At 45.4% G+C, this 12384-nt stretch overlaps 1 protein-coding gene across 1 annotated transcript; it reads right to left on the bottom strand.

The window, feature by feature from the left end:
- Window positions 1-4893: 4893 nt before the first annotated feature.
- LOC136626467 (aquaporin-3-like) lies at window positions 4894-12152 on the bottom strand. Its single transcript, XM_066601529.1, has 6 exons — window positions 12048-12152; window positions 9722-9848; window positions 9182-9319; window positions 8809-8927; window positions 6636-6853; window positions 4894-5083 (listed from the first exon to the last, which is right to left on the bottom strand). Exons 1-6 carry the CDS (start codon window positions 12150-12152, stop codon window positions 4894-4896), a joined length of 897 nt encoding a protein of 298 aa, XP_066457626.1.
- Window positions 12153-12384: the final 232 nt, after the last annotated feature.

Genomic DNA, 12384 nt, shown 5'->3' on the forward strand with positions numbered 1-12384 from the left:
CAGGCGCAGTTCCTGCCACCCAGACCGGCTATTTCACATTACCCCTTAATAGGCATCCTTTGCTTCCAGGGCCTCATACCGACACAATACTCTCACCTTATCTCAATACGAGCCTCTCTGTTCCACCGAGCCCAGAGATCTGTCTATTTGGAATATTAGATGAAGAAAGCTGGCAACACCATAAAAAAAAAATTCTTAGGAAATCATTGTTCCTTGCTAGAAAAACGATGCGGTGGATGGATCGTAAGAACCCCTCACTTACTATGTGGAGAAAGCTGGTCAATTGGGTGGTGCCATATAATTCTATAGTCTACAAGGGACGTAAGTGTCCTGGGAAATTTGATAAAGTGTGGGGTCTGTGGTGTGATTCCCCCCTCACATTATATTCACCACAATTAATGTCTTCATCTATTCTGGAGCTCAGACATACCCCCTAGTGGTTACGCGTTCTGGAGCGGGACCTGTGACCTCTGGGATTTGGCTTGTGTGTGTATCAGGCTTTAACCCCTTCATGATGCGGCCCTTTTTTTTCCATTTTCATTTTTTCATCCCCCCCCCCTTAAAAAAAATCATAACTCCTTTATTTATCCATCGACGTCGCTGCATGAGGGCTTGTTTTTTGCAGGACGAGTTGTATTTTTCAATGGTGTTATTTAATGTACCATATAATGTACTGAAAAACTTAAAAAATTCTAAGTGGCGTAAAGTGAGAAAAAAAACAATATTCCGCCATCTTTCAGTGCGTCTTGTTTCTATGGCGCACAAACTGCAACAAAAACGACATACTGTATATACTCGAGTATAAGCCTAGTTTTTCAGCACATTTTTTGTGCTGAAAAGCCCCCTTCGGCTTATACTCGAGTCAGGGAAGGGTTAAAAAAAACAAAAAACCTTCATATACTCACCTCCCCGCCGGCGTCTGTGTCCCTGGAGATGGTGCGGCAAGCTGCTTGAATTATGCCCGCTGTCCTCTCTGTCATCCCCCACCGTCAGAGCTGTGTAAGTAAGCGCTGTTATTGGATTGAGCGCCAGCCAATCACAGCCGGTGCTCGATCATTCACAGCCAATCAGTGAAGCTGCTTTAGAATTCTCCCTGCTTGGCTTTCAAATTCCCCGACGTCAGCGCTGTGTACGCAAGTGCTGTGATTGGATTGAGCAACGGCTGCGATCGGTTGGCGCTCGATCCAATCACAGCGCTGCCAGAGAGGAGGGTGGGGGATGACAGTGAGGAGAATTCAATCAGCTTTCTGCACAGATACAGACATTGGCTGGGAGGTGAGTATGGAGGTTTATTTTTTTTTTTCACCCAGTATATATTACAATATAGCTTGGCTTATACTCGAGTCAATAAGTTTTCCCAGTTTTTTGTGGTAAATCTTATTGTCTCGGCTTATACGGGGGTTGGCTAATACGCGAGTATATACGGTAACTTTATTCTATGGGTCAGTATTATTGCTATGATACCAACTTGTAGAGTTTTTTTTTTTTTACTATACTATTTTTTTTCAAAAACATTTAACTTTTTTCCATTATTTTCTGCGGTCATCTTGTGCGGACAATAAGTTTTATTTATCCACTGACATGTCAGCATGGCTCATTTTTTGCGGGATATCCTGTAGTTTCCGTTAGTACCAATTTGGAATATGTACAACTTTTTGATCGCTTTTTATTGTGTTTTTTCTGGGAGACAAGGTGACTAAAAAGTGCATTTCTGGCGTTTTATTTTTTCTTTTCGGGCGACGTGCACCATGCGGGGTAAATAATGCGCTACTTTGATAGATCGGACTTTTACGGACGTGGGGATACCCAATATGTTTTTTATTTTTAGACTTTTTAATTATAGATATGGAAAAAGGGGGGGGGGGGGTGACTTTTTTTTTTTTTTACACAATTAAAAAAAAAAAAACCTATTGCTCTTTTTACTTTCAAGTCCCCCTGCCATACTTTGATCGCTCCTGCAGTACAAAATTTTAAATTGCAGATGATTTTTTTTTTTAATGACGGCTTAAAACGCAAAACAAAAACCAGCACTAAACAAGTGAACGTGTAGTGCATGACTGCCTGCGTTTACATGTAATTATCACTACTTTTGGCTGTTTGAATGAATGCTGAATTATTGCATGGAAGTGGGCCTTAACCTGCAGATGGTCTCTTCCGTTGCATCTGTTAACATGAATGTGTGTACTGAAGTGAAGGGCTTTTGTCCTGGAGAGAGGATTGGGCAGAGCACACAGACCTGCATCCCCCCCTCCTCCAACTTATAGAAAACTATTAGTTTTCTGGTGACTGAACTACAAGTAGAAGGGGGACCACTTGGACTGAAACTTGCCCCAGCACTAGACTGCAGCTCTGATCAAGGTAGTGCCACTGTACTTGGCCCTGAAGGATTACCTTGATGAGGACAACGTCCACTAGGACATGTCAACTGAATTAACTGACGTTATTCAGTTGTAAGCAACTGGCTCCCAATCCTTATGTTAAGCCTTCCATAGTGGATGTGAGGTTTGCTTTCCAGGATCATTTACAAATCAGCTGTTCATTGGGCCTATGTACCAAGCTAATTTCTGCAGGAAGCAAAGAGCTCTGTTCTCAAAGCAGTGGTCAGGCTTGGTATTACAGGGCATTCACATCAATAGGCACTTTGCCTGCAATATCAAAACTGGCCACTGCAGAGGGGAATGCTTCCTGCAAGAATCAGCTCAGTGCGCAGACACCGTGACCAACTGATCAATGGTGATCCTGGAAAGCAGTCCACCCACATCTCTTGATGGAACAACCGTTGTCTAGACAACCACTGACATCACTGCTAGGTTGTTCTCGCTCATGAGTGTTTAGACAGGCAGATCACTGGCTTCTTGCTCTGTACTTCACATTATGTGAAGCACTGAGCATTTACACCCAGTGAGCCAGCAATGATTTTCACACTTGTTGAAAGTCAGCGACCAGTGAACTTCAAATGAATTGTGCATGATGGCTGGGCATTTAGACGTGACGGTAATCATGCAAGTTACTTTGAACAACCTTTGCATAATAGTCCTGTGTATATGGCCCTTAAAGGGGTTGTCCCGCGCCGAAACTGGTTTTTTTCTTCAATAGCCCCCCCCCGTTCGGCGCGAGACAAACCCGATGCAGGCATAAAAAACCAAACCGTCCAGTATTTACCCGAATCCCCGCACTCCGTTGACTTCTGACTTACCTTGTGAAGATGGCCGCCGGGATCTTCACCCTCGGTGGACCGCAGGGCTTCTGTGCGGTCCATTGCCGATTCCAGCCTCCTGATTGGCTGGAATCGGCACACGTGACGGGGCGGAGCTACGAGGAGCCGCTCTCCGGCACGAGCGGCCCCATTCAGAAGGGAGAAGACCGGACTGCGCAAGCGCGTCTAATCGGGCGATTAGACGCTGAAGATTAGACGGCACCATGGAGACGGGGACGCTAGCAACGGAACAGGTAAGTGAATAACTTCTGTATGGCTCATAATTAATGCACAATGTACATTACAAAGTGCATTAATATGGCCATACAGAAGTGTATACCCCCACTTGCTTTCACGGGACAACCCCTTTAAGGCTAGGCTAGCAACAGTTTACAGCTGCTTTGGGTTTGACAGCCACTACAGGTGAGCATTATCAATTTTCTCCATCTTTTACAGAGAGACAGAATTACCAGTGGCCAAGCCATGGCCACAACATAATATATGAAAGTTATTATACTTGAGGCAGTTTCAAATGACAAAGCCACAGAAGAATTTGAGTGTATGAGTTAACAACTTTTGACACTCAGGGCTAAATTCAAGAGAATTCATGCATTACTGGGAAGTATGAGAACTCTACAGCATAGGTAACACTGCTGGCATGGTGACCTAACACTAATTCAAGGACCATAAAACCTTTGCATCTTTATCAGTGGACTATTTAAGTAGGTCTGTCTTTATTTCTCTACCCATCCTGATGTAGTATCCTTTTAAGTGCAAATTAATCACATTCATGTCTGTGCCTTGTCATAACACACACACACACACACACACACACACACACTGGTCTTTCACACGGGTGTAGGCATTTAATGCATGCCATAAACCATGTGAACAGGTGCGCAACTCTGCTGTTTGTGCGCGGGTCCAGCGCATATGTTGAGCCCAGATTGCCGTCGGGCAGGCGGAGACAGTTTAGCTCTGCCAAGCCGCCTTCTTCCTTTCCGCCCCCTCTTGGTAAGGGGAGGCAGAAAGGGGCAAGAGCTAGTGTGCTAAGCTACTGCCCACTTTCTGCCCCTTGTTGGCAGCCATCAATGGGAGGTGATGGGGTGGGAACTTAGCAATAGCTCCTGCCCTCTCCCATGGCAAACAGCCAGCAAGGGGGGTGGAGGAGGAGAGAAGGGGGAGGGAGTTTTAGCAGTCATGCGGCTAAACTCCCTCCCACCTTCCTTCTCTGGCAGCTGTCATTGGCACCCATAGGAGTCTGTGCAGCTGCCGACTTATTCCAGTCAAGAAAGATAGTTCCAGGACTATCTTTCCTGCCTAGCCTAAAAGCGCACAAAAGAGCCACAACAGTTTGAGTCTGCTCACCTCATCAAGCCAATCCATTTCTGGCAACATGCCTCTAATCATGACCCCCAGGATCCCTTTTCTTTTGAAAGATTCTAGACTGCATGTCTGAATTATGACCTATGTTGCCCCATGCAGCACACTCAAAATAAGGCTCCTTAACACAAGTTTCATGTAAGCTTTATTGAAGATTAAGATTTACGGCTTAAATCAAAGTACCCAAAATAATTCCTTTCAACATGAACAGGATGTCAAAATGGTAGAGATTAAAAATATAAAACCACCAGCAGAGTGAAGGTTTACAATGAGATGTCCATTAAAATTATGAGTCTACAAACCACCACATAAGCTTAGGTTTCCGATTCATCCAAAATTGCCATCTCGTATTCTGGGGGTTGAGGCTCTTCACCTTCTTCATATTCCTCCTCCCTCTGGCCTTCTGGTAGATGTAGTGCAATGAGTATTACATAGCCAAGTGCTCCAACAACTGCTCCAATCATGGGACAGACTACTGGTACCCACCACCAGTGGTCACCAGCCCTAAAAACAAGTCGATGTTACAAGTTGCCTGGGAAGTAAAGAGGGTATCAAGGGAGCTTAAATACCTACATTAACCTGCCATGTCAGAACCTCCAGTTATGACCTAGTTATCAGAACTGGGTCAAATGGTATGGGCTCTGTCTGTCGTGTTATCAAGGGGCTGGCTGTTTATTAAAATGTATAAATCAAGGCTGCCCTATTGTATAAGCCAGGGGTAGTGAACCTATGGCACACATGCCAGAGGCAGCACCCAGAGCCCTCCCTGCTGGCGTGCGCTGATGGCCACCTTAGTGAATACTGGCAGGGGCTGCGGCTCCCTTGCCGGTATTCACTCAGCAGCGCCGATCCCAGCGCACACTGACAGAGTGCAGCCAGAATCCTCCTCCCTCCCTCCCTTCCATGGTTCCATGAGAGCAAGGGAGGTGGCATCTGGTAGCACACAAACGTCAGTGTGCACATGGGATCAGCACTACTAGCAGCGCTGAGCAAAGGCGCTTCCATGAGGGGGTAAGTATATGAGACTATTACCACTGGGGGTGGCTGTAGGAGGTCACTATTATCGTTGGGGGCTCCAAAAAGCAGTCAAAATCTGCACGGTCTATTTTGAAGCAGTCCTGTCTTTATAATGACGGAGGTAAGAAAATTTACATACTATATGTGATAAGCCCCACCCCCTGAAGTGTTGGCACTTTGTGATAAAGTGGGTTTTGGGTTGCAGTATCGGCACGACTGTCTCTAAAAGGTTCGCCATCACTGGTATAAGCCATAACTAAGGTGGCATAGATCGTTATGATGAGCCAGCCCCCTTGATATCACGACAGAAAGAGGGGGGGGGGGTTCTTTCACAAGTCCCATTGTCAGAACTGGGCTGGAAGCAGGTTCTCACACATGATGGGTCTGTGTGCAAGTGATTAGGCTCCGTGGAACCCCCTTTCACAAAAACCTTGCTAAATGACTAATTATAAGATATTAAAGCCTAAACTTATGGTGGATTTTAATGCAAAGTTTTATAGATGGGAGGAGGGGAAAGGGTGGGTAAGCCCTTCCACACAGGACTAACTGCTGGTTGTAAGGGTATGACAAGCTTGCTGACAGTTTCCAACAACTTCTATACTGCAAGAGGACAGTTTCCCCCAACACAGACACAGCTAGCAGAGATTATGGAAGATTGCAGCGCCAAAGTCTACTTAAAGGGATTGTCAGCTGGAACACCCTGTTCAAACAGCAGGCATCAGGTTATAGATCAGGAGGAGCAGAGGTGCTGGATATAGCTTTATGGGGAAAGATTCAGTATAATTTGTATTCTATTCATTGAAACCTCTGCAGACTCAGCTGAGCAGTCCAATGGGCGGTTCTATCAGTGATTGTCCATTACCTTTTAACTGTACATACAGGAGTAGTTGGCTTGCATGTTTCATCTGAACAGTTTTTTTAAATTTAAATACAAAAAATGATACATTGTATATAAATTGACAAGCTGGTGTAAGACCCTTGGCAATAGTCACATCCATATGAAGCTAGCAGTGAACATATCAGAATGGTGGAAGGTTACCTGAAGACTTCTAAGCCCCAGCCTGCTAGAGCCGTGAAGATCCGAGGTGCCAGGTCTCGGGCTGGATTAATGGGATAGCCACAGTTGAAACCCATAGAAAGACCGACTAGTAGAACTACAATTCCAACAACAAGTGGCTGAAGACCTTGGGGGACTGGGTTATTGTCTTGATCATTGATGGCTAGAATGCAGATTATCAAGGTAGCAGTGGCAATGACCTAAGGCAGAACATACAGAAGGGGTCATGAAACTGCCAAAAGACATGTTTGAGGCAGCTTGCACCAACTACAGCAGGGCAACAGTCACACCCAGCTTTTGGATGGGGCCTAATGAAAGCCAGCCAGCACCACAGACAAGAGGGCATCTCAACTTTTTGCCCCTCCCTGCACAGAGCATGCCCACAGCCTTCTCCCATAGAGGTCAGTTTTAGGGGCAGTCAGAGCCAAATTTCACTGCGGGAACCCACATGCAGCATCTGGCTTGCCCGTGTGCAGCCGGCCTAACAGTCATGTTAGGATTGGAAGACCAAAAGGGTCACCATTTTAGACTTTGAATTTAGGTTTTGTAGGCCTCTTTTGTGCAGAACTTGTCACCTTAAGTGCCTTTTTGAATCCAAGTGCCAACTCATTTTAGCTTTAAGAGCCAGTAAACTGTATTGTAGTGGTCATACACCTCATTTGTCAGTGTACCGTTGACAAGTCATAATGACACCAAGTTTATAGAACTTGTATTATATTTTGCACAACAAACACTAGTACAAGAATACTTTGTGGGTCGCCACATTCAAGGCTCAGAGCATTTATGTTTCAGCCAGAGTTGTCCCACAAACTGGTCTGATAAGTTTTTATTGGTACCATTGAGCTATATACTTGTATTCCTGTTTAGGTGGAAGAGATGATCAGAAGAGATTTTATTTAGCATTTTTAGAAGTTTTTTGCAATGGAATTCTGTGTTTGTAGTGTAATATTTTATAGTACAGATTGTTACGATATGGTGATAACAGCTGTTTAAGGTTGGTTCTCCCTTTTCAATATTTAAAGCCCTATGTAAGGGCTGTAAACTGTATTTTATATATTGCTTGGGGGGGGGGGGGGGGGGCACAAAACATAAGCCTTCAAGGGGTCTCAACTTCCATTTGTTGTTTAGTATTGCTGGCAGTGCAAATCATGAGGCTGAGAAGCAGCAAGCATCTTCTTAATCCCCCTTAAGGGCCAAGTGCAGTAAGTATACAGCTCTTGGTCCTGGGCTTTAATCCTCACAGATAGCAAAGATATGGCACAGGATTACCGTCTCTACTCCTGAAATCCAATAGAAGCAGGTTGGGTCCTCAGCTGAGAGCCTGGAGGAGAAGGGAGAAGCCTTTAACCTCTTCCACCTTCTCCTTTCCCAGATACAAAGCGCTCACTGAGTTCAATGGGTTTCTTCGCATATGCAATGTTTTGTAGGCTGCTACACTGCAAGAATACAAGATTGCAGCATGCTGAATATTGTCACGATTTGCGATGTTTTGTAGCCCGTTTCCCTATGCATCCTTCCTTTGGGTTGCATCGCATGAAGTTGCGGTTTTCGTGTGATGCAACTTTTACAGTAGGAAGTCCTTCTAGGTCCCTAAAATAAGCCCTAGATTTAAAAATACATACTTAACATGTGCTGTCCGCTCCACTGCACTTTTCCTGAAGCTCTGGCACACTCACCTGCAGTCTTCGGCTGCCGCTTCCTGTTCAGGGGGTCCATAAATCCTGCCTGTAGGAAGTGTTGGCTCTAATTTGGCTGAACTGCAGCGCTCGAGAACCAGCGCCAGCTCTTCCAGGAGGCAGGATTTATGAACCCCCTGACCAAGAAGCAGCAGCTGAAGAACTGTGGCAGAGCAGACAGTGCCTGATAGGTAATGTATATTTTTTTTAATGCAGCTAGGGCTTATTTTCAGGGTAGGGCCCATATTTCAAGTCCCCTGAAAATCCCAGGAAAAGCACTACAAATCCTGGGAACACAGCTGTGATATTACTGCAATTTTCTCACAGCAATATTGCTGTTGCCTGTGTGAAAGAGACCTTTAAGCTGCGGCTACAAAGCAACCAGTGTCCACGTATAGCCCTAGTCTTATCTTGCAAAGGTTTGGGAATTGAATACACATACAGTTTATATTTCATGTATTCCAACCTGATGGCCTTACCTGATCTGAAAGTCCATTAAGTGCACCCAGATGTTCTGATGGATAGGAGGCAAATATCCCAGCAGTTGCCTGTGGTCCATACACTGTCCAGTTACCTCCACTGTATGCATAAAGGGCATCTAGATTGCAACAATGAAAGACAAACCACGAGATACAGCAGATGAATGCAGGGAACAGCCCAACGAGGCAAAGTATTATAGGATATGGGGTCAGTTTGGAGCTAAGCACAAGTTTTGCCTTGTGGCTGCATGTTAATCTGGTTGAATTAGAAGGGAACAAGCAACAATCTTGTCAAAAGATTCTTCCAAAAATAAGTCTGTCGGAGATTCCTTGAAGAAGTCAGCTGAAATTAAGTCATTGCTTGGTTTCTTACCAAAATACAGAAGATACACGAACGCCGCACCAAATAGAGCACCAATGAACTGTGCCAAGCAGTAGACTAACAGGAGCCTCCAAGTGATCTTCTTGTAGAAAAACATGGCCAAGGACACCGCTGGATTGAGGTGAGCGCCTGAAAAAAAGCTGGGAGTTAGAGACTAAACAGCAACCAGAAGTTAGAGGACCTTCACATGTAGAAACCAGAAGTTAGAGGACCTTCACATGTAGAAAGGCAGTCTTTGTTGTTCCACCAATTATTGAAATACTATAGTGTTTTCAGCTCTGGAGTATAATCCAAGATGTAACTGAGGTTTACTACAGAACTCAGGCACAACTTGTATGGGACAGCACCCAAGCACCCTGCCCATGTGCAGAACACTGCTAGTTTGTATTCCTACAGACCAGAACATGCTGTGATCCCCTCCACATTAGCATAAACATGCAGATAGAAAGTGCTTAGTAGACTATGATGGGCCCCAGTGTTTAGCGACAATATTTGTAGACCATTGGTTGGTTTTCATTTTGAACTGCTCACCTGAGACTCCAGCGCAGACATAGGAACCAGCAGTGACTGCAAAACCAAATGCGATGTTGACACTCAGAAACTGAGCTTTGGCAAAACCACTCAACTCCATCTGAGCTACAGAACCACAGCCACATAGCTGGAGGGGAGAGAAAAACACGTCAGGTTTTGGAAGGCAATGTATTTATTTCAACTGCACGCACACCCATGTTGTCACAGAATGCTGCAGAACAGGCCAGGGGTGAGCGCAAGACTCGTTACTCCTTACAAGGACGGACACACTTACGGTAATCCGCTTGTAACAGCCATTGGCTTTGTTGTCATAAAAGTAAAAGATTCTAAAAGTAAGAATTCAGGCTGAATTGGAGATCAGGGATTTCAGCTGGAATACCTGTAGCACACTAGATTCTGAATCTGCAGGTGGTCATTTTACACTACAGACTAAGGTGACCAGATATCCGTATTTAAGCAGGAGTTGAGAGCAGAAGGGAGAAGGTGCTGCTGCAGGTGCGCACACACTTCCGCCCACCGGCAGATCGTTGGTGCTGTAAAGGCCAGGAGGAGGTTAAGTATATGGGTCACTGGGCTGGTATAGGGGAGCACTAATACTATGGGGGAAGGGGGGGGGGGGGTCACTACTATTGCTGGTACTTGTATAGGGGAGTGATACTACTGGGGGTCAATATTATTGATGGGGTTGGTATAGTGGGACACTTACTATTGAGGCAATGCTGCAGATGGCAGCGTACCTCAAGCTGACTCAGTATATTTACACATGGCAAAAATGATGCAGAATGTCCGCAGCGCAAGTTTCACATCTAAAAGGAAGTAAAAAAAAAAAATCTAGAAAGGCAGTGTATTTGAACTGCATTTACAGCTATGCTGTCACAGAATGCTGTAGTACAAACCAGGAGCGAGGGCAAGACAGATTACACTTTAAGACGGACTCACTTACAGTTATCCGCTTGTAACAGCCATTGGCTTTGTTGTCATAAGAGTAAACGATTCTAAAAGTAAGAATTCAGGCTGAACAGCAGAGAAGGGATTTCTGCAGGAATACGTGTAGATCGCTGTGGATTCTGGATCTGCAGCCGGTCACTTTACGCTGCAGACTGACAGCAGATGTCACCCTTTGTAGTGAATTCCGCAGCATAAGTACATATATGTTGTGGATTTAGAATCCGCTGCATTTTTAAACAACCATGCAGATTATAAAAGTGAAGATGGTTAAGGGGGTCCAGACAGCACAGATTTGCTGTGAAATTTCCACTAGCATCAGAGTAGATGATTTTCAAAAGCTCATCCACAAGCTGCAGAAATAATCTGCACAGAGCCCGTGCGGAAATTGACATGCGGTGCAGAGTTAAAAATTGCATCATATGAATTTTATTGCAGTTCTCACTGTGAAATTCACCTCCCACTTCAAAATCTGCTCCAAATGGTGCAGGTTTTCCACTGCTGTTTGGAAGAGAGTGGCCACCACTGGCGTAACTATAGGGGATGCGGTTACACCCAGGCCCAGGAGCCTTAGGGGCCCATAAGGCCTCTTCCAAATAGAGGGAGCGCAATATTATGGATAAAGCATTATAGTGGGCACCCTATTGCAGGTTTTGCATTGGGGCCCAGGAGCTTCAGGTTACGCCTCTGATGGCCACCGATGCAAATCAGCCCCCATGTGGGATCAGCATAAGGGTTCAGTCGCCCAGGCTATACTTGCTGCAGTGGAAAATCTTCCTCCTTTGCACTTAATCTTTATGCACACAAGCAAGGATCTCACGCGAGCTGTACGTTTCAGGGCACGTCAATACGAACTCCATTTATTTCAAAGGAGTGCAGATCTTCTCATCAGCAGCGCCACATGTGAATGCACCATAAAGGGTGCAGTCAGTCCCACATAACTACCACTTGCAGCAGAGACTCCGCCCAGCCGCCAATGGAAGGGCACTCTTGCTGATGAAGTTAGCAAGATAGTACGGCTATTAGCAGCCGTCGAGCTACACAGGACATACCCCAAGTCTGCAGCAGGTCAAGTTCTGCTGTGTATTTTCACCAGTTTGCAGCTCCACAAGTGATGATGGAATCCACAGCAAGTCTGCGCAAAAATCCACAGCAGGTAAATATATTTGCAGCAAAGTCTTCAGCCCCTGAGTGGGCATAAGGCCAGGTTCCCACACCACACCCCAAACCCTTCCCACCCATAGCGACCAACGGTCACAGGAATTTGCAGTGAAAGGGCAGTATTGCCAGTAGAACCATGCAGCCATTGACCCCCAAGTAGGCAGTGCAGGACCCCAGACTTAAAGGGGTTAATTATAACATCTGACAACTCTTTACTTACAACTAATATGAGAGTCCCCAAAGATTCCGCCATCGCAACACGCAGATAGCGATTGTCAGTTTTAAACCTTTGTAGGTTAGGTAAGCGCCTGATCTCATCCGCCATGTTTCCTACCACCACCGGCTCCTGCACATCTGATGCCCTAATCTGCTCAGCGGCACTTTATATCCTTCTTCATTCTGCTGAGAGCATGTGATCCGCCCACCTTAACTCTGACCCCACCTAAATGCACCTGATGGGTGGCTCTGTTAACCCCGTATATGCTAGACAGGATAAGGTCAGGGCTCCGCGATGACATATCATTTGTAAATAATCGCACATTAGAACATTTACGCAA

The sequence above is a fragment of the Eleutherodactylus coqui genome, chromosome 4, assembly GCF_035609145.1.
Source record: "Eleutherodactylus coqui strain aEleCoq1 chromosome 4, aEleCoq1.hap1, whole genome shotgun sequence".
Lineage (NCBI taxonomy): Eukaryota > Metazoa > Chordata > Amphibia > Anura > Eleutherodactylidae > Eleutherodactylus > Eleutherodactylus coqui.

What these genes read in the sequence shown, in the direction of transcription:
- LOC136626467 (XM_066601529.1), bottom strand. Translation starts at nt 12,152, where the DNA reads ATGGCGGATGAGATCAGGCGCTTACCTAACCTACAAAGGTTTAAAACT. An exon ending in CGTGTATCTTCTGTATTTTG is followed by an intron (nt 8,928 to 9,181) that starts GTAAGAAACCAA and finishes GTTGCAATCTAG; the next exon opens with ATGCCCTTTATGCATACAGT. An exon ending in TGGGGCTTAGAAGTCTTCAG is followed by an intron (nt 5,084 to 6,635) that starts GTAACCTTCCAC and finishes ACTTGTTTTTAG; the next exon opens with GGCTGGTGACCACTGGTGGT.